Here is a 21,543-nt window from a genome sequence, read left to right on the forward strand (position 1 = left end):
CAGTGAGGGCATTTTGCAACAGAATGAATATCCGTCACAGAAAAAGTGCAGCAAGAATAGAAACTCAATCTGTCTGGGACAGATCATGTTGGAATCCCTCATAAGGGCACAATAATTTATTGGTGTCTGCTTTGGCTCACGCGACACAATTCCATCCATAGAAGTGGCCTTCTATTTTTGTATAATCTTGCTAATTGCAGTTGTGATTACATAACACCCTGGGCAAAGGTTCAAATAACTATTCGAGTGCAGTCCTAAACTGGGAGAACTTGGGCTGCATTTGCTCTTTAAGACCAATACCAAAGGCCTGGATATTTTTTGACTGTTTATTTCCATGTAGATTTCAAGTCACGTATATATGATATAGCTGCAATTACTTTGTACATTCAGAATCATCGCAACCCTTTTCGACTGACTGTTGTGCGTTTGGATGGCATTCCGATGATGTCTTCCTTGATTGTCAGACATGGGAAGGATATCAATTTTGTCCATAATCCTTCGGTGAATGATCACGCCTGAGCTTGTGTTCGATTCACAATTGTAGGAAACGTATTTATCTGGAACAGCTTACTGGACTATGCAAATCAGGGGCGTCTTCTTCAGTGCTTCAAGGCTAGAACTGACTACAAAAGCGTATTCACTCTCCTTGGGTGGTGTTGTGGTGGAATTAGTGAGCAAGTCATGTTGTTTTATTGAACCCAGCAAGGGTCCTTCGCTTGAACTAACTGCTTCTTTTGGTTGTTCAGAGACAGATTTAATTGTCTGCCACAGAGCTTGCCCATGAATACTACGGTCTTTTCAGCAGCCTGAAAACTTTTGCATCCCACTTCAACCGAATACAAATTCCTAGTCCTTCCTTGTTGTCGAGTGTCATGGGCCACATGAAACACAGAAGTAAACAATAATGCGTGACACAAAACGTTACAAATTGGCCTGGATTGACTCTTTCCTCATTGATTTAAATGAGAATAACATCGGCATTACTCCACTGGCCGCTCCACTGGGTTTCACTCAGAGGTGTTGTTAGGCATAGAGCTCTATTAAGGCACAGGTCCCAGTGATCCCCTCAACCGGCAGCCCCGTACCGGTTTGTGGGACACAAAGGTATATTTTAAAACCAAAAGTAAAATATTCTGGAGTGGAGCATAAAAGCCCCAAATGTACGTTATCACTATGACAGGAAAATAATGGACTGGTGCCGGTCCACGTAGCGGAAGCAAGGTCGGGGATCACTGCCCTATTATATGCCCTTCGTCCAAACGCACACCTGCCAAGCGTCTCTTGACACACAGAGAGTGGGGTGGCGGTGGGGGTAAAGTGGGGAGAGTGAGGGCATTACAGGGGAAAGCAGCGTCAGTTGTGAAAAGGTCGCAAATTAATGAATATATGGAAACAGTGTTGCCGGCTGCGACATATTAACAACTGAGAAGTAAGTTCTTTTTTTGTTCGCACTCCAGTTGTACTTGGCAGTATGGTGGTCAGTCCGAACTTGATACTGGGGCACAGCTCATTAATACCTGGGCATGTGCACCATTAAGAGGTTTGGTAACGCCATTGGTAGGTGAAACCAAGTTGTGGAACAGGTGATGTAACACAATTTTGGTGGAGTTCATCTAAACAGATTCTATGCTCTGCTGATATGTGGTGGATTGCATCGTATTTGATTTTTAAATATGACATCTTCATACTTCGAACCCTTTGAATCATTGTCGAAGTCAATTCATGAATTGCATTATTTTTTATCATCATCACAATTAGTATATTTTTAAGAGCACTTTGGCACACCTTGTGCATGCGTGTGATGATTGTAACCCAGCACCTTGTATTGTATCGCTTGCAAGTTATTTGTGGGAGATGGCAAGAGAGATAGGTGCATTTTTCTCCAAAATTCCCAACATCATTTATAGTGACAATAATAAACAGGATTGTTGCTTCCACTTGGACCAAACCTTCTTTAAATCAAGTTCTTTAGGACACTGATTAAACAAGACAAATAGCTGAATCTTGTACTTTGTAGATGCAGTGGTATGTTGCTCCTGTCGGCATTTCCATGCTGTATTCAAGATGTGGAAAGCAGACTGGAGCAGAGAGATTCTGAGGTGCTGGAATAGTCTAGGTTGTTGATCCTGCCTGATCACAGAACGTTTGCGCTTCTTGTCAGTCTATGACGCCCAAAAACGCGTAAACATGTACATTATGCACTCAAGTATGATACCTGCTTATACATATGTAAATAAAAACAGCCGGGCTGTAGTCAAGTTGCCCTTTATTGAGCCCAAGTCATGTTAGAAAATGAATTTCATTATGCTCAGCGCTCTCCGTAGATGGAAAGGAACCCTTTGTTTAATTAACCGCGTGTGCAGATAAACAACAAAAACAATTTCAAACACAATGTTGTTTTATTATTGTTTTTTTACCTCAAGAGAGAGAAGAGAAGTAGATCGGGCACCAGGGAGCAGCAAACTACACTGAGCAGCGACGAGCCGCTAAAAAACAGCGGCAAACTCAAAGTTAATGAATGCACTGATTGCGTAGCTGCAGCAGGGTTTGCTGTCCCCGATTTCCTTGTGGTCAAGTTAACCAATCAGATGGCTATTTTTTATAATCTGAAAAACTTTATTGCAAGGCTCTTTGGAAGGAGAACATTCATTTTCAGGAATAAAATCATAGTTGGACTGCACAAAAAATAAAACGTGTCGAATCCAGACTCAATTACTCCATCCCTGGAAAACAGTAAAAGGAAAATTTTAATGCCATGTAGCATTCTAGTTTTGCACATTAATTTTGCCCTGCGTTCCTTGAGAGAATCCAATTTGTCAATGAATTTATGATTATGGACAACATTTGTAGGCGCAGCCGAGATAATCAAGGGGTCCAATTTGTTGGCATCAGTATTGCGAATCTGCTTTTTACAGATGATGTGTTGGCTTCTTCAAACCGTAATCTTCAATTCACGCTGGAGCGCTTCTCAGCCGAATGTCAAGGAGTTGGGATGAAAATCAGCACCTCCAAATCTGAAACCATGGCGCCCAGAAGGAAAAGGGTGGGGTGCCTTCTCCAGGTCGGGGATGAGATCCTGTCCCAGGTGCAGGAGTTCAAGTATCTTGGGGTCACGTTCTCCATTTTCAGACATTTAGTGATGCTAAAATTTTGTTAGGCTCCAAAGGCAAGCAGGTTGGCAGCTAGATTGCACTGCAGCGTCAAGTCAGCAAACAGCGTTAGACTTTTAAACACTTATAGATTGAAATTTGGTGTATAATGACTAATGGACAATTCATATTCCGAAAAGCCTCTCGGAACACCTTGTGGTCCTATCTTTGGGACTTATCACAGATGAGCATGAGACAAACTGAATCTAAAATGCACATTTAATCAGTCTCTTATAAGTTAGACATGGTGAGGCTAAACTGATATTTTCAGAGGTTGAAATGGTCATAAGTAGAGAGGTTCAAATACATTTTGGTGCTGATTTATCACCTTTTTGGGAAGTTATTAATGATGTATGTGCGATGATTTTGAATGCACAAATGTCTGGTTCCTCCAAGACTCCTATCTAGAAAGGAGTGTTTTGAGAATAGTTAGTTATTTACTAATTGCTCCGAAACAAATTGATGAAATGCAAGTAAATATAATTTTCCTGATTAAAAAAAGACATCGTTTTTTGAGTGAAAAATGGGCCCTCCCACAGGCAGATGATTCCTTTAAGTCCAAATCCTTGGTCTGATCTTCATCGATGATGGCAGATATTTTATCTGTAAAAACTAATTTACAGTACATAGCATTGCACATTAAAATCAAAGATTAGCATTCCAGCACAAATGCTTTAGTGATAATCTTGAAGTGCAACTAAGTAGTTGCGGCTGCAGACGTTCAACAATGAGCAATTCTTCATGTCATGGCCATCTGTCATTTATAAAACCATCACAGAGGACAATAAAAATCTGGGCAACATATGGTTGTGACTTATATGATAATAACTATGTGGTTCATTTCATCTTTATGAGTACAACATGATTTTGATTTAAAGTAACTTTGTATTAAGGAACGTGTCCTATATTGGTTGAGGGGGACATTAACAAGACTCAGTGTACATCTTTCTCAGAACAAAACACTGTGTTCAAGTTACCACTGGGCATTGCAAACGAACACTGCTGGAGTGTGGCGCTTTGGGGCGGTTTTGAGAAATGTTTCGAAGAAAAATGCCTGTAAAGATGTCTCCATTTAGATCGTATTCAAGAATCAAATAAAGCTATTAGAACTATCTTTGAATTAAATCTACTTCACATTTGGGGATTTGGCATCAGATTTAAGATATTATTCAAGCAAATATTTGTTACAAGCTTTGCAAAAAATTGTAGTTGAAAAATGTGATTAATCGTGATTAATCATGGAATTTTTTGTAATTAGTTAAAAAAATGAATCACTTGACAGCACAAATATATATAAATATATATATATATATATATATATATATATATATATATATATATATATATATTTATATATATACACACACACACACACAATTATTAGTATTAATATTATTTCTGGATCTGTTACCTCCTAAAGGATGTCAAATTCCTTGTCCTGCAAGTTGTCACAGCATTTTGGTCTTCATGTGGCTGAATCACCAGTGTGAGTCTATTCAAATGAATTTTGTAAGCTTTAATACAGAGCATAGAGAGTACTAAGAATTCAATTCGTCACACGCATCCTTCATAATGAAGAATTTGTTTCTACTAATCTGACATAAAGCCCAATACAGGGATGGTGTGGTTGTAAATCCCATACTGATGGTACAGTGCCCCCCTGTGGCCGAATCACTGTTTCAGTGGCCCCCAGTACTAGTGTGAACACGTCTTTGTGTGTGCTTGCTGATGATCTTATTATTTTCATCAGGTGTGTTCGAGGAAGGAAACGTGTAAAATAGGAGGACCGATCATGGGCACCCCTGGCCTACAGCCATGTCAGCAATGCTTGCTACCTCACGAGTCAAATGATTTGAAACAGTGCTGTACTTTTTTGAAACGCCTTTTCATTCTTCCTTTACCCAATGACGTAATTCAACAATGATTAAGGAAAGATGACATAAAGGTGAGGAGATTTGACTTTCCAACGAGGCCCATGGCAAAAATGGAGACGCTGGGTGCATGGCGTCTATAAATGTTGTAACATGGATTTTTGACCAATGACGGAGCAGTGCATTCACTTCAAAGAGGACATGGTTATTATAGTTAAAACAAAAAAACAACTAACAAAATAACAAAAATTCAAAAAATCTTAACAAAATAATACAAAACAGAAATTATTTTAAAAAGAAGGAATAAATAACTGAAAGCTCATTACACAAACTGATTAAAACAAAATGTAGAAAAAAAAATCCTTCATTTTCATCTTTGTCAATCAATATCAGCTGTCATGTGTCATTTTGAATGTAGTATATATATATATATATATATATACATATAATCTTGCACAAAACTAACACGACAAGTAATATAAGTAAACAAAAACAAAACATTAAAAAAATATAAACTAACAAAAACAAACAAATTTGCTCTCAGAACTAATTTGATCTAAATTTAAAAAACAAAAGTCCAAATGAAAACTAAATATAATTAAAAATCTAAAACTATTATAACCCATTTCCAGAGTTTCCTTTGCCCTGCAATTGTTGCCAGCAACCCAGACGGAAAACAAGTGAATGCTTCTTTCAGTTATTTATTTATTTATTTATGTATTTATTTATTTTTAGGGTTGGTTTTTTTTTTGGTATTATTAACTTCTGTTGAAGTTTATAAAGGCATTTTCTTCACCAAAGAAAGGATTATGTGATCATCCACTTTACTGATGTGGTGGTCTTGTCCTGCATGTTTTGGTGAAGTTAAGGTCGCCTTCCTTTCAAAGAAACTCTAAACTGTTAAACTGCTCATCTTTTGTCTTTATCGCCACCCCCCGCGGGGCCATAATTGCAACAGCAATATAATATCCTTGCACACTATATCAGGCAGCTGTCAAATGCCATTTGATTACTCAATATTTACTCTAGATTTATTATCACTGCATGACCCCAGTAATCTGCCAACAAGAAGAATGCTCGCCTTCTGATTGAAAAATAGCACGTGAGAAAACTGTATGAAGTTGTCATGCACAAGCATACAGGAACCCCAAAATCACAATGTTTAATTTCACCCACCCTGAGTCCTATCATAGTTGTCCTAGTCTCTCATTCACACCCACCAAGACAAAGGTAAAGACACACGTGACTCCTTGGTTACTGGCAGTAAGCCGTGTGTGAGTGTTGGATGACCAGATAGCGCTTACTATCCCAGTGACCACTGCAGAGATGGCCCAAGTCAAGGTAACAAGGGATGCGAGAAGCCACCAGGACTGTGCTGACGTGGACTCTAATATGGCCACTGTCAGCTCCACTGCAGGTAAGTTTGCGAAGCCATATTTATTCATGTAATTCTTCTTGTACCATTTGGAACAAAGACCTACTTTATCAATTGAGTTCCACTAATTGAATTTTATTGAAGTACAGACCCCATATGATGCAGAATAGAATTGACTGAATCAATAATGTGTACAATTAGTGGGATCTAAAAAAGAATGTGTACCATTAGTGAGATCCATTTTTTTATTTTACTTATTTATTATTCAGGGATCATTTATCAGTAAAATAATAATGCCATTATGTGTCCTCCAAGGTATTTAGGTTTTCAGCACATTTTTAATAGTTTTTTTTTTTTTTTACGTACACACTCCTTAACATGAAGTGGAGTGGGGCGCGACATAGTCCAAAGAAGAAGATATTTTTCCACAAACTTACAATACATCTACATGAATTTGTCAGTGATTAATGCATACATTTATATGTCAAAGAAATACAGCACATCCAATATGTAGACATTATATATATATATATATATATATATATATATATATATATATATATATATATATATATATAGTGACAGATTTTACACGTATGTGTCTCACAAAACTAACCTTGACTTTAGGTTGTGTATAAAATATATCCATGTGAATTCCTTGCACCACTTGCATTGCTCAGCTAAGCATTTTTGTAAAACTCATGATTTACTTTTCATTTTACATTTCATTTCATACCTATTTAAGGACACAAGTTAATGGTATAGGATTATGTGTGTGTGTAATAAATAATGAGACCAGTGTCGCTTGTGTAAAACCGCTGTAAATGGTATGCCCAATTTCCAAATGGCCGATATTCATACAAAATGAACAATTATGTCTCTATGGTGCATAGATGCAAGTTAGAGGCAGAGACAAATAGACCACTCAAATTGGCCTTTATTGTGTGACAAGGTGTTAGCTCAGACCCCACTCTAGCAAATTAGTCCCTTTGCTGGCATTTGTGCCAATAATCTGCATGAAATCCCTCGGTTTTTGGTATCTCTTTCTCACGATCCTGTGTCTGCGTTCAAAAGCTCTCTGGCTCTCATATTGCTTCATGGCAGTGGGAACCATGAATTCTGGTTAATTAACCTTTTATCGAAAGTCATCATTGAGCTAACGAGTTAAGTCATGCTTTTTGCGTGATGCCAACCAGTGGAACGCAAAGAAATCATGAAACAGGAGCTGAAGAATTGTCTTGACGTACAAGTAAAGGTACAAAACCTCACCCTCTATGTCCATCCTGAAAGCAGATATTGGAGATTCATTGAGCAAGGGGCCATTGTGTGAAACATCTGGGGCTGTCGGTGTTAGCCGGCGCAGCCGAGCCTTTCAATCTCCAGTGAGAAGACGCCTCCGTACTACCTTCAGCCACAAGCAGCTGGAACATCTGGAGATGGCCTTTGGACAGAACCAGTATCCTGATATCTACTATAGAGAGGAGCTGGCCCGAATCACCAAGCTCAATGAGGCTCGGATTCAGGTACACGCTAGGGGCTATACAGACTAGCCGACTTGTCAGGTTTACTACACCAAAATGAGGTTTCGTGTGCCTGAGGTGCACTCATTCAACTTTGTTGTATCTTTCTCACTTACACTTGAAATGTCCAATAATTATGAAAGTGTTCGCTGCTCCCATAACTTTATTTATCGAAACATCTTTATCATACAGTATCAAGTGATGCGTCATCCAACGACAGTATATGAGCTGGATACATTACACTTGGATATGTTTATGTTCTCAGAATTCAATATGAAACATGACAGACAAATTGGAAATCTGGTGGGACACTGCCAGGACCCCTGAGTTTTTACTGTGTACAGTATTCACTTGTTCCCATTATCACGTAAAAACAAGGCCTTCTGAATTCTGATGAGCACTTACATTTAAGACATATTGCTGATTTCCACCAGGAACAATACTTTATAAACGATTTCTAATATTGCTGAAACCAGTTTCTTCTTATGGGGCTGGCCCTAGCTCATGCAAGGGAGCCAGGGCCAGTCCACAAACTGCTAGCCCAAAGTGAGTCCTGCTTTCTTTACCATGTGACAGTGCCTCAGATTTTTCACTAGAAAAGCTTTGCGGGATGCCTTTTGTTATCTCGCCAGCTAGTGCGCACATTCCAGCCTAGTTTTCGGTCATCTCCTTTGCTATAACGTATGCAATTTAGACTTTTATTTGGTCTGATCTTCCCAAATTGTTTTTCTATTTTTCTTTAGTTTTTTGGCTGAGTATGCTGAATTGAAAACACATGATGCACTGTAATTAATAATAATAATAATAATAATAATAATAATAAGTTGAATGAACTCCAAATTTCAAGGCACCAAGCTTTGATGAAATTTGAAATTGGGCATCCATCCATTCATTAGCTATACCGCTTCTCCTCACAAGGGTCGCGGTGGGCACTGGAGCCGATGCCAGCTGTCTTTGGGCAAGGATGATGGCTTGGTTACATTCGGTGCTTCTTGTTTGCTAGACCATCAACATCTTGTCGACATGTCAACAGGTGTGGTTTCAGAACAGAAGAGCCAAACTGCGCAAGCACGAGAGGGTCTCCCAAAATGTGCGCCCAGCGGGTGTGGTGTCAGGCCACAGGGGACTGCTGGGCAGCATGCACGTCGCACCATCCATGGCCCGGCAGTACTATGGCCAGCCCCTGGCCCACATTCCCCACGTCGCTGCGGTGCTGCCTGCCAGAGTGTACCCCCACCATCCTCAAGGTCCGGTCAACCCGTGTCCGTGTCCCTCCATCACGCCACCGGGGACCTCTCAGCAGCAGCATGAAGAATGGTACAGCCACGTCAGGAGCAACCTAACCTCAACCATGTTCTCTTTGACATCAATGCAGCACCTGGAACCCTCCTCTCACTGGAGCTGAGCATTGTTGAGTCCTCAGTCAGGATTTAGCAAGTGTCCTTGAATGCAAGTGTCAAATGCTATTACGCTTGTATGCATGTATGCTCTCGTACCGTTTAATTTCGGACTTGTATTAATTATAAATGTTCAGTTTCAAATCCCAAATAAAAAACAATTTAGCATTATTACACAAGAGGACTTTTTTTACTCACCAACTATAAAAGCTCATTTAGCACACAAAATGCGTATCCATCTATCCATTTTCTGTACCGTTTCTCCTCCCTAGAGCCACGGAAGCCAATCCCAGCTGTCTTTGGGCAGTAGGCGGGGGAAACCCAGAACTGGTTGCCAGCAACCATACACTCTCACACTCAAAACTAGGGGCAATTTAGAGTGTCCAATCAACCTGCAATGCATGTTTTTGAAGGGTTAACTCCTCAAGTCAAAACTCAACTGTCAACCTGCACATCACAGAAACGGCATTCAAATCAGCACACGAATGTGCGTATTCTGATGGAGAAGACAGTTCGGGATTTATCACAGTAACCATACAATCCAGACAGCAGAGTGGCGCAGCGGAAGCGTGCTGGGCCCATAACCCAGAGGTCGATGGATCGAAACCATTCTCTGCTATTTGAGGTGGGTTCCTTGGCATCTTAGGTCCTCCCTTTGGTTGTTGTTCAAAAAAATATTTCCAAGTGATTATCTTGATGAGATACAAGATGTTTCTTTCAATCGGATCTTGCGCATGGTAAGCGACCGTTTCCACATTTCAATCACTTTTCACTGGAAAAATCTGCCTTTATTCACTTTGAACATGGACAACAAGAGACGATAGGCACCGGAGAGAAGACCTCAAAATCTGAGGTTACCCATCTGGTCCCTAGTCAAACATATATGTAGTTCCAGAAGGACCAAGAGTACAGTGGATTAAAAAGAATAGAGTGACAGAATGTACAATGTTGCCTATCCGTATGTATTAATTGTAGCTGAAAAACCACAACACCAAATTGCACATTACTTTTACTGAACTCAGCTTGGCTTGGCACGCCTCAAGTGAGACTGGAGCCTAAATCCAGCACCTTAGACCGCTCGGCCACACTACCGCACACCAAGGATCAAGTATTGGAATTTAGAAAAGAATGAAGGCTTCGACAACCGAACAGGTAAACCCAAACACTTTTGGGCAGGTGAAGGACAGCATATAGAAGGGTTAACACCTCAAGTCAAAACTCATCTGTCAACCTGCACATCACAGAAACGGCATTCAAATCAGCACACGAATGTGCGTATTCTGATGGAGAAGACAGTTCGGGATTTTTCAACTGCAGGTCCGACCCAATTCCTGCTTGACCGAAAAAGTGAACAACAGGAACCATGCTATCCAGACAGCTGAGTGGCGCAGCGGAAGCGTGCTGGGCCCGTAACCCAGCGTCGATGGATCGAAGCCATTCTGTGCGATCTGAGGCAGATTCGAAAGCATCTTTGGTTATCCCTTTGGATGTTGTTAAAAAAAAAATCCAAGTGATTATCTTGACGAGACACAACATGTCTCTTTCAATTGCATCTTGACTGTGGGAACCGACCGTTTCTCGAGTTCAATGACTTCATTGGAAAAAATCTGCCTTTTTTCACTTTAACCATGGACAAGGAGAGACGATAGGCAGCAGAGAAAAGACCTCAAAATCTAAGGTAACCCCAGCAGGTCCATCGTCAAAAGTGTATGTAGTTTCAGAAGGAACAAGAGTACAGTGAATAAGAATAAAAAGGGTGACAGAATGTAAAATATTGTCTTCCCGTATGCACAAGTTGTTTGTGAAAAGTGAACACATTTCACTGCATTACACTACTTAAACGGCACTGTGCTTGGCAGTGGTGGGACTTGAACCCACGCCTCAACCGAGACTGAAGCCTTAATCCAGCGCTGAGACTGCTCGGCCACACAACCATAAATGGTGTTGGGTGCACTGGAATTTTGAAAGAAAATTAAGCCTGCTACATTGGAAGGCTTGTAGTGTGTTGAGGAAACCAAAACAACTTTGAGCAGGTGAATGACAGTGTATAGAAGGGTTCATTCCTCAAGTCAAAACTCAACTGTCAACCTGCACATCACAGAAACGGCATTCAAATCAGCACACGAATGTGCGTATTCTGGATGGAGAAGACAGTTCGGGATTTATCAACGATAGGTCCGACCCAATTCCTGTTTGACCGAAAAAGTGAACAACAGGAACCAGGCGGTCCAAAGCGCAGAGTGGCGCAGCGGAAGCGTGCTGGGCCCGTAACCCAGAGGTCGATGGATCGAGACCATCCTTTGCTATCCAAGGCCGATTCCTTGGTGTCTAAGATCTACCCTTTGGATGTTTGGAGTACAGTGGATTAGAAGGAATAGAGTGACAGAACATACAATCTTGGCTATCCGTATGTATAAGCTGTATGTGAATAGTAAACAACTGACACTGCAGTATATTACTTTAACTGCACTCCGCTTGGCAGTGGTGAGATTTGAACCCATGCCTCAACTGAGACTGGAGGCTTAATCCAGCGCCTTAGACCGGATCGAAACCATTCTCTGCTATCTGAGGCCGATTCCGAAGCATCTTGGGTCATCCCTTCGGTTGTTGTTCAAAAAATATTTCCAAGTGACTATCTTGATGAGATACAAGATGTTTCTTTCAATCGGATCTTGCACATGATAAGCGACGGTTTCCACAGTTCAATCACTTTTCAGTGGAAAAATCTGCCTTTATTCACTTTGACCATGGACAACAAGAGACTATAGGCACCGGAGAGAAGACCTCAAAAACTGGGGTTACCCACCTGGTCCATAGTCAAACATATATGTAGTTCCAGAAGGCACAAGAGTACAGTGGATGAGATAGAGGAGAGTGAGAGAAAATACAATCTTGTCTTTCCGTATGTATAAGTTGTATCTGAAATACAACAACATCAAATTGCAGTACATTACTTGAACTGAACTCAGCTTGGCAGTGGTGAGATTTGAACCCATGCCTCAACTGAGACTGGAGGCTTAATCCAGCGCCTTAGACCGGATTGAAACCATTCTCTGCTATCTGAGGCCGATTCCGAAACATCTTGGGTCATCCCTTACCTTCGGTTGTTGTTCAAAAAATATTTCCAAGTGACTATCTTGATGAGATACAAGATGTTTCTTTCAATCGGATCTTGCACATGATAAGCGACCATTTCCACAGTTCAATCACATTTCAGTGGGAAAATGTGCCTTTATTCAATTTGACCAATGTACAAAGAGAGACGATAGGCACCGGACAGGAGACCTCAAAATCTGAGTTTACCCAGATGGTCCATCGTTAAACGTATATGTAGTTCCAGAAGGAACAGGAGTACAGTGGATTAGAAAGAATAGAGTGACGGAACGTACAATCTTGGCTATCCGTATGTGTAAGTTGTATGTGAATAGGAAACACCTTACACTGCAGTACACTACTTTAACAGCACTCTGCTTGGCAGTGGTGGGATTTGAACCCACGCCTCAACTGAGACTGGAGCCTAAATCCAGCGCCTTAGACCGCTCAGCCACACTACCATAAATGGAGTTGGGTGAGCTGGAATTTTGAAAGAAAATTAAGACTGCTATACATTGGAAGGCATGTAAAGTGTGTTGAGGAAACAAAAACACCTCTGAGCAGGTGAATGACAGCGTACAGAAGGGTTCACTCCTAAAGTCAAAACTCAACTGTCAACCTGCACATCACAGAAACGGCATTTAAATCATCACACAAATGTGCATATTCTGGATGGAGAAAACAGTTCGGGATTTATCAAGTGCAGGTCCGACCCAATTCCTCTTTGACCGAAAAAGTGAACAACAAGAACCATGCCGTCCGAACAGCAGAGTGGTACCGCGGAAGCGTGCTGGGCCAATAACCCGGAGGTCGATGGATCGAAACCATTCTCTGCTGTCTGAGGCCGACTTCTTGGTATCTAAGATCTAACCTTTGGATGTTGTTCAAAAAAACTTTTTTCAAGCGATTATCTTGATGAGATACAAGATGTTTCTTTCAATCGGATCTTGCGCATGGTAAGCGACGGTTTCCACAGTTCAATCACTTTTAAGTGGAAAAATCTGCCTTTATTCACTTTGACCATGGACAACAAGAGACTATAGGCACCAGAGAGAAGACCTCAAAAACTAGGGTTACCCACCTGGTCCATAGTCAAACATATATGTAGTTCCAGAAGGCACAAGAGTACAGTGGATGAGAAAGAGGAGAGTGAGAGAAAATACAACCTTGTCTTTCCGTATGTATAAGTTGTATCTGAAATACAACAACATCAAATTGCAGTACAGTACTTGAACTGAACTCAGCTTGGCAGTGGTGGGATTCGAACCCACGCCTCATGTGAGACTGGAGCCTAAATCCAGCGCCTTAGACCGCTCGGCCACACAACCGCACGCCTAGCATTTCGTATTGGAATTTCAAAAGGAATGAAGGCTTCGACAAACGCCCATGTAAACCCAAACACTTTTGGGCAGGTGAAGGACAGCATGTAGAAGGGTTCACTCCTCAAGTCAAAACTCATCTGTGAACCTGCACATCACAGAAACGGCATTCAAATCAGCACACGAATGTGCGTATTCTGGATGAAGACGACAGTTCGGAATTTATCAACTGCAGGTCCGACCCAATTCCTGTTTGACCAAAAAAGTGAACACCAAGAACCATGTGATCGAGATAGCAGAGTGGCGCAGCGGAAGCGTGCTGGGCCCATAACCCAGAGGTCGATGGATCGAAACCATTCTCTGCTATCTGAGGCAGACTCCGAAGCATCTTGAGACATCCCTTCGGTTGTTGTTCAAAAAATATTTCCAAGTGATTATCTTGATGAGATACAAGATGTTTCATTCAATCGGATCTTGCACATGATAAGCGACCATTTCCACAGTTCAAACACATTTTTGTGGGAAAATGTGCCTTTCTTCAATTTGACCAATGTACAAAGAGAGACGATAGGTACCGGACAGGAGACCTCAAAATCTGAGTTTACCCAGCTGGTCCATCGTCAAACGTATATGTAGTTCCAGAAGGAACAGGAGTACAGTGGATTAGAAAGAATAGAGTGACAGAAGGTACAATCTTGGCTATCCATATGTGAACAGTAAACACCTAACACTGCAGTACACTACTTTAACTGCACTCTGCTTGGCAGTGGTGAGCTTTGAACCCACGCCTCAACTGAGACTGGAGCCTTCATCCAGCGCCGAAGACCGCTCAGCCACACTACCATATATGGAGTCGGGTGAACTGGAATTTTGAAAGAAAATTAAGACTGCTACATTGGAAGGCTTGTAAAGTGTGTTGAGGAAACAAAAACACCTCTGAGCAGGTGAATGACAGCGTACAGAAGGGTTCACTCCTCAAGTCAAAACTCAACTGTCAACCTGCACATCACAGAAACGGCATTTAAATCATCACACAAATGTGCGTATTCTGGATGGAGAAGACAGTTCGGGATTTATCAACTGCAGGTCTGACCCAATTCCTCTTTGACCGAAAGAGTGAACAACAGGAACCATGCCGTCCGAACAGCAGAGTGGTGCCGCGGAAGCGTGCTGGGCCTATAACCCAGAGGTCGATGGATCGAGACCATCCTCTGCTCTCCAAGGCCGACTCCTTGGTGTCTAAGATCAAACTTTTGGATGTTGTTCAAAAAAACCTTTTTCAAGTGATTATCTTGATGAGATACAAGATGTTTCTTTCAATTGGATCTTGCGCATGGTAAGCGATGGTTTCCGCAGTTCAATCTCTTTTCAGTGGAAAAATCTGCCTTTATTCAGTTTGACCAATGTACAAAGAGAGACGATCGGCACCGGAGAGAAGTCCTCAAAATCTGACGTTACCCACCTGGTCCATAGTCAAACATATGTAGTTCAAGAAGGCCCAAGAGTACAATGTATGAGAAAGAATAGAGTGACAGTATGTACAATCTTGCCTCTCCGTATGTATGAATTGCACCTGAAAAGCAGCAACACAAAATTAAAGTACATTACTTCCACTGAACTCAGCCTGGCAGTGGTGGGATTTGAATCCACGACTCAAGTGAGACTGGAGCTTAAATCCAGCGCCTTAGACCGCTCGGCCACACTACCACACACTGAGGATTTCGTATTGTTATTTTTAAAAGAATGAATGCTTCGACAACCGAACAGGTAAACCCAAACACCTCTGAGCAGCTGAATGACAGCATATATAAGGGTTCACTCCTCAAGTCAAAACTCAACTGTCAACCTGCACATCACAAAAACGGCATTCAAATCAGCACACGAATGCGCGTATTCTGGATGGAGACGACAGTTCGGGTTTTATCAACTGCAGGTCCGACCCAATTCCTGTTTGACCGAAAAAGTGAACACCAAGAACCATGTGATCGAGATAGCAAAGTGGCGCAGCGGAAGCGTGCTGGGCCCATAACCCAGAGGTCGATCGATCGAAACCATTCTCTGCTATCTGAGGCCGATTCCAAAGCATCTTGGGTCGTCCCTTTGGATCTTGTTCAAAAAATGTTTCCAAGTGATTATCTTGATGAGATACAAGATCTTTCTTTCAATCGGATCTTGCACATGATAAGCGACCGTTTCCACATTTCAATCTCTTTTCAGTGGAAAAATCTGCCTTTATACAATTTGACCAATGTACAAAGAGAGACGATAGGCACCGGAGAGGAGACCTAAAAATCAGAGTTTACCCAGCTGGTCCATCGTCAAACGTATATGTAGTTCCAGAAGGAACACGAGTACAGTGGATTAGAAAGAATTGTGTGACGGAACGTACAATCTTGGCTATCCGTATGTATAAGTTGTATGTGAATAGTAAACAACTTACACTGCAGTACACTACTTTAACAGCACTCTGCTTGGCAGTGGTGGGATTTGAAACCAGGCCTCAACTGAGACTGGAGCCTTAATCCAGCGCCTTTGACCGCTCGGCCACACTACCATAAATTGAGTTGGGTGCACTGGAATTTTGAAAGAAAATTAAGATCGCTACATTGGAAGGCTTGTAAAGTGTGTTGAGGAAACAAAAACACCTCTGAGCAGGTGAATGACAGCGTACAGAAGGGTTCACTCCTAAAGTCAAAACTCAACTGTGAACCTGCACATCACAGAAACGGCATTTAAATCATCACACAAATGTGCGTATTCTGGATGGAGAAGACAGTTCGGGATTTATCAACTGCAGGTCCGACCCAATTCCTCTTTGACCGAAAGAGTGAACAACAGGAACAATGCCGTCCGAACAGCAGAGTGGTGCCGCGGAAGCGTGTTGGCCCTATAACCCAGAGGTCGATGGATCGAGACCATCCTCTGCAGTCCAAGGCCGACTTCCTGGGATCTAAGATCTAACCTTTGGATGTTGTTCAAAAAAACCTTTTTCAAGTGATTATCTTGATGAGATACAAGATATTTCTTTCAATCGGATCTTGCGCATGGTAACCGACGGTTTCCACAGTTCAATCACTTTTCAGTGGAAAAATCTGCCTTTATTCACTTTGACCATGGACAACAAGAGACTATAGGCACCAGAGAGAAGACCTCAAAAACTAGGGTTACCCACCTGGTCCATAGTCAAACATATATGTAGTTCCAGAAGGCACAAGAGTACAGTGGATGAGAAAGAGGAGAGTGAGAGAAAATACAATCTTGTCTTTCCGTATGTATACGTTGTATCTGAAATACAACAACATCAAATTGCAGTACATTACTTGAACTGAACTCAGCTTGGCAGTGGTGGGATTTGAACCCACGCCTCATGTGAGACTGGAGGCTAAATCCAGCGCCTTAGACCGCTCGGCCACACTACCGCACGCCTAGCATTTCGTATTGGAATTTCAAAAGGAATGAAGGCTTCGACAAACGCCCATGTAAACCCAAACACTTTTGGGCAGGTGAAGGACAGCATACAGAAGGGTTCACTCCTCAAGTCAAAACTCAACTGTCAACCTACACATCACAAAAACGGTTTCAAATCAGCACACGAATGTGCGTATTCTGGATGGAGACGACAGTTCGGGTTTTATCAACTGCAGGTCCGACCCTATTACTGTTTGGCCGAAAAAGTGAACAAAAGGAACCTTGCGATCCCAATAGCAGAGTGGCGCAGTGGAAGCGTGCTGGGCCCATAACCCAGAGGTCGATGGATCGAAACCATTCTCTGCTATCTAAAGCAGATTCCAAAGCATCTTGGATCATCCCTTTGAATGTTGTCCAAAAAATTTATCCAATCTTGGTGAGATACAAGATGTTTCTTTCAATCTGATCTTGCACATGAGAAGCGACCGTTTCCACAGTTCAATCTCTTTTCAGTGGAAAAATCTACCTTTATACAATTTGACCAATGTAGAAAGAGAGACGATAGGCACCGGAGAGAGACCTAAAAATCTGAGTTTACCCAGCTGGTCCATCGTCAAACGTATCTGTAGTTCCAGAAGGAACAGGAGTACAGTGGATTAGAAAGAATAGAATGACAGAACATACAATCTTGGCTATCCGTATGTATAAGATGAAAGTGAATAGCAAACACCTGACACTGTAGTACACTACTTTAACTGCACTCTGCTTGGCAGTGGTGAGATTTGAACCCTCGCCTCAACTGAGACTGGAGCCTTAATCCAGCGCCTTAGACCGCTCAGCCACACCACCATAAATGGAGTCGGGTGAACTGGAATTTTGAAAGAAAATTAAGACTGCTACAATGGAAGGCTTGTAAAGTGTGTTGAGGAAACAAAGACATTTCTGAGCAGCTGAATGACAGCGTATAGAAGGGTTAACTCCTCAAATCAAAACTCAACTGTAAACCTGCACATCCCAGAAACGGCATTCAAATCAGCACACGAATGTGCGTATTCTGGATGGAGACGACAGTTCGGAATTTATCAACTGCAGGTCCGACCCAATTCCTGTTTGACCGAAAAAGTGAACACCAAGAACCATTTGACCGAGATAGCAGAGTGGCGCAGCGGAAGCGTGCTGGGCCCAGAACCCAGAGGTCGATGGATCGAAACCATTCTCTGCTATCTGAGGCCGATTCCAAAGCATCTTGGGTCGTCCCTTTGGATCTTGTTCAAAAAATGTTTCCAAGTGATTATCTTGATGAGATACAAGATGTTTCTTTCAATCGGATCTTGCACATGATAAGCGACCGTTTCCACATTTCAATCTCTTTTCACTGGAAAAATCTGCCTTTATACAATTTGACCAATGTACAAAGAGAGACGATAGGCACCGGAGAGGAGACATAAAAATCTGAGTTTACCCAGCTGGTCCATCGTCAAACGTATATGTAGTTCCAGAAGGAACAGGAGTACAGTGGATCAGAAAGTATTGAGGGACGGAACGTACAATCTTGGCTATCCGTATGTATAAGTTGTATGTGAATAGTAAACAACTTACACAGCAGTACACTACTTTAACAGCACTCTGCTTGGCAGTGGTGGGATTTGAACCCACGCCTCAACTGAGACTGGAGCCTTAATCCAGCGCCTTAGACCGCTCGGCCACACTACCATAAATGGAGTTGGGTGCACTGGAATTTTGAAAGAAAATTAACACCGCTACATTGGAAGGCTTGTAAAGTGTGTTGAGGATACAAAAACACCTCTGAGCAGGTGAATGACAGCGTACAGAAGGGTTCACTCCTAAAGTCAAAACTCAACTGTCAACATGCACATCACAGAAACGGCATTTAAATCATCACACAAATGTGCGTATTCTGGATGGAGAAGACAGTTCGGGATTTATCAACTGCAGGTCTGACCCAATTCCTCTTTGACCGAAAGAGTGAACAACAGGAACCATGCCGTCCGAACAGCAGAGTGGTGCCGCGGAAGCGTGCTGGACCTATAACCCAGAGGTCGATGGATCGAGACCATCGTCTGCTGTCCAAGGCCGACTTCTTGGTATCTAAGATCTAACCTTTGGATGTTGTTCAAAAAAACCTTTTTCAAGTGATTATCTTGATGAGATACAAGATATTTCTTTCAATCGGATCTTGCACATGATAAGCGACCGTTTCCACATTTCAATCTCTTTTCACTGGAAAAATCTGCCTTTATACAATTTGACCAATGTACAAAGAGAGACGATAGGCACCGGAGAGGAGACCTAAAAATCTGAGTTTACCCAGCTGGTCCATCGTCAAACGTATATGTAGTTCCAGAAGGAACACGAGTACAGTGGATTAGAAAGAATTGTGTGACGGAACGTACAATCTTGGCTATCCGTATGTATAAGTTGTATGTGAACAGTAAACAACTTAAACTGCAGTGCACTACTTTAACAGCACTCTGCTTGGCAGTGGTGGGATTTGAACCCACGCCTCAACTGAGACTGGAGCCTTAATCCAGCGCCTTAGACCGCTCGGCCACACTACCATAAATGGAGTCGGGTGAACTGGAATTTTGAAAGAAAATTAAGACTGCTACAATGGAAGGCTTGTAAAGTGTGTTGAGGAAACAAAAACACCTCTGAGCAGCTGAATGACAGCGTATAGAAGGGTTAACTCCTCAAATCAAAACTCAACTGTAAACCTGCACATCCCAGAAACGGCATTCAAATCAGCACACGAATGTGCGTATTCTGGATGGGGACGACAGTTCGGAATTTATCAACTGCAGGTCCGACCCAATTCCTGTTTGACCGAAAAAGTGAACACCAAGAACCATGTGACCGAGATAGCAGAGTGGCGCAGCGGAAGCGTGCTGGGCCCATAACCCAGAGGTCGATGGATCGAAACCATTTTCTGCTATCTGAGGCCGATTCCAAAGCATCTTGGGTCGTCCCTTCGGGTCTTGTTCAAAAAATGTTTCCAAGTGGATTGTCTTGATGAGATACAAGATGTTTCTTTCAATCTGATCTTGCACATGATAAGCGACCGTTTCCACAGTTCAATCTCTTTCAGTGGAAAAATCTACCTTTATACAATTTGACCAATGTAGAAAGAGAGACGATAGGCACCGGAGAGGAGACCTAAAAATCTGAGATTACCCAGCTGGTCCATCGTCAAACGTATCTGTCGTTCCAGAAGGAACAGGAGTACAGTGGATCAGAAAGAATTGAGTGACGGAACGTACAATCTTGGCTATCCGTATGTATAAGTTGTATGTGAATAGTAAACAACTTACACTGCAGTACACTACTTTAACAGAACTCTGCTTGGCAGTGGTGGGATTTGAACCCACGCCTCAACTGAGACTGGAGCCTTAATCCAGCGCCTTAGACCGCTCGGCCACACTACCATAAATGGAGTTGGGTGCACTGGAATTTTGAAAGAAAATTAACACCGCTACATTGGAAGGCTTGTAAAGTGTGTTGAGGAAACAAAAACACCTCTGAGCAGGTGAATGACAGCGTACAGAAGGGTTCACTCCTAAAGTCAAAACTCAACTGTCAACCTGCACATCACAGAAACGGCATTTAAATCATCACACAAATGTGCGTATTCTGGATGGAGAAGACAGTTCGGGATTTATCAACTGCAGGTCTGACCCAATTCCTCTTTGACCGAAAGAGTGAACAACAGGAACCATGCCGTCCGAACAGCAGAGTGGTGCCGCGGAAGCGTGCTGGGCCTATAACCCAGAGGTCGATGGATCGAGACCATCGTCTGCTGTCCAAGGCCGACTTCTTGGTATCTAAGATCTAGCCTTTGGAAGTTGTTCAAAAAAACCTTTTTCAAGTGATTATCTTGATGAGATACAAGATATTTCTTTCAATCGGATCTTGCGCATGGTAAGCGACGGTTTCCACAGTTCAATCACTTTTCAGTGGAAAAATCTGCCTTTATTCACTTTGACCATGGACAACAAGAGACTATAGGCACCAGAGAGAAGACCTCAAAAACTAGGGTTACCCACCTGGTCCATAGTCAAACATATATGTAGTTCCAGAAGGCACAAGAGTACAGTGGATGAGATAGAGGAGAGTGAGAGAAAATACAATCTTGTCTTTCCGTATGTCTAAGTTGTATCTGAAATACAACAACATCAAATTGCAGTATATTACTTGAACTGAACTCAGCTTGGCAGTGGTGGGATTTGAACCCACGCCTCATGTGAGACTGGAGCCTAAATCCAGCGCCTTAGACCGCTCGGCCACACTACCGCACGCCTAGCATTTCGTATTGGAATTTCAAAAAGAATGAAGGCTTCGACAAACGCCCATGTAAACCCAAACACTTTTGGGCAGGTGAAGGACAGCGTATAGA

General features: G+C 42.1%; 1 protein-coding gene and 7 non-coding genes across 8 annotated transcripts; 1 reads left to right on the plus strand and 7 right to left on the minus strand.

Moving 5' to 3' along the window:
- Positions 1–6,323: 6,323 nt before the first annotated feature.
- prop1 (PROP paired-like homeobox 1) lies at positions 6,324–9,483 on the plus strand. Its single transcript, XM_088305394.1, has 3 exons — positions 6,324–6,437; positions 7,689–7,918; positions 8,949–9,483. The coding sequence occupies exons 1-3, from the start codon at positions 6,347–6,349 to the stop codon at positions 9,318–9,320; spliced, it is 693 nt and encodes a 230-aa protein (XP_088161520.1). The 5' UTR covers positions 6,324–6,346; the 3' UTR covers positions 9,321–9,483.
- A 3,301-nt stretch (positions 9,484–12,784) lies between these two features.
- On the minus strand, positions 12,785–12,866 carry trnal-uag (transfer RNA leucine (anticodon UAG)). The gene has a single exon. It is a non-coding gene; the product is annotated as a tRNA-Leu (tRNA).
- A 785-nt stretch (positions 12,867–13,651) lies between these two features.
- trnal-uag (transfer RNA leucine (anticodon UAG)) lies at positions 13,652–13,733 on the minus strand. Its single transcript has one exon. It is a non-coding gene; the product is annotated as a tRNA-Leu (tRNA).
- A 3,328-nt stretch (positions 13,734–17,061) lies between these two features.
- trnal-uag (transfer RNA leucine (anticodon UAG)) lies at positions 17,062–17,143 on the minus strand. Its single transcript has one exon. It is a non-coding gene; the product is annotated as a tRNA-Leu (tRNA).
- Positions 17,144–18,763: 1,620 nt separating this feature from the next.
- On the minus strand, positions 18,764–18,845 carry trnal-aag (transfer RNA leucine (anticodon AAG)). Its single transcript has one exon. It is a non-coding gene; the product is annotated as a tRNA-Leu (tRNA).
- A 784-nt stretch (positions 18,846–19,629) lies between these two features.
- On the minus strand, positions 19,630–19,711 carry trnal-aag (transfer RNA leucine (anticodon AAG)). The gene has a single exon. It is a non-coding gene; the product is annotated as a tRNA-Leu (tRNA).
- Positions 19,712–20,493: 782 nt separating this feature from the next.
- Positions 20,494–20,575, minus strand: trnal-aag (transfer RNA leucine (anticodon AAG)). Its single transcript has one exon. It is a non-coding gene; the product is annotated as a tRNA-Leu (tRNA).
- A 783-nt stretch (positions 20,576–21,358) lies between these two features.
- On the minus strand, positions 21,359–21,440 carry trnal-uag (transfer RNA leucine (anticodon UAG)). The gene has a single exon. It is a non-coding gene; the product is annotated as a tRNA-Leu (tRNA).
- Between the last annotated feature and the right edge of the window lie 103 nt (positions 21,441–21,543).

The sequence above is a fragment of the Idiotropiscis lumnitzeri genome, chromosome 9 (assembly GCF_059441095.1).
Source record: "Idiotropiscis lumnitzeri isolate Australia: NSW breed Sydney's pygmy pipehorse chromosome 9, RoL_Ilum_1.0, whole genome shotgun sequence".
Lineage (NCBI taxonomy): Eukaryota > Metazoa > Chordata > Actinopteri > Syngnathiformes > Syngnathidae > Idiotropiscis > Idiotropiscis lumnitzeri.

Excerpts from the sequence above, each read along its gene's own strand:
- prop1 (XM_088305394.1), top strand. The coding sequence starts at position 6,347 with ATGGCCCAAGTCAAGGTAACAAGGGATGCGAGAAGCCACCAGGACTGT. Across the intron at positions 6,438-7,688 it reads CACTGTCAGCTCCACTGCAG|ATATTGGAGATTCATTGAGC; the intron begins GTAAGTTTGCGA and ends TCCTGAAAGCAG. Across the intron at positions 7,919-8,948 it reads TCAATGAGGCTCGGATTCAG|GTGTGGTTTCAGAACAGAAG; the intron begins GTACACGCTAGG and ends ACATGTCAACAG.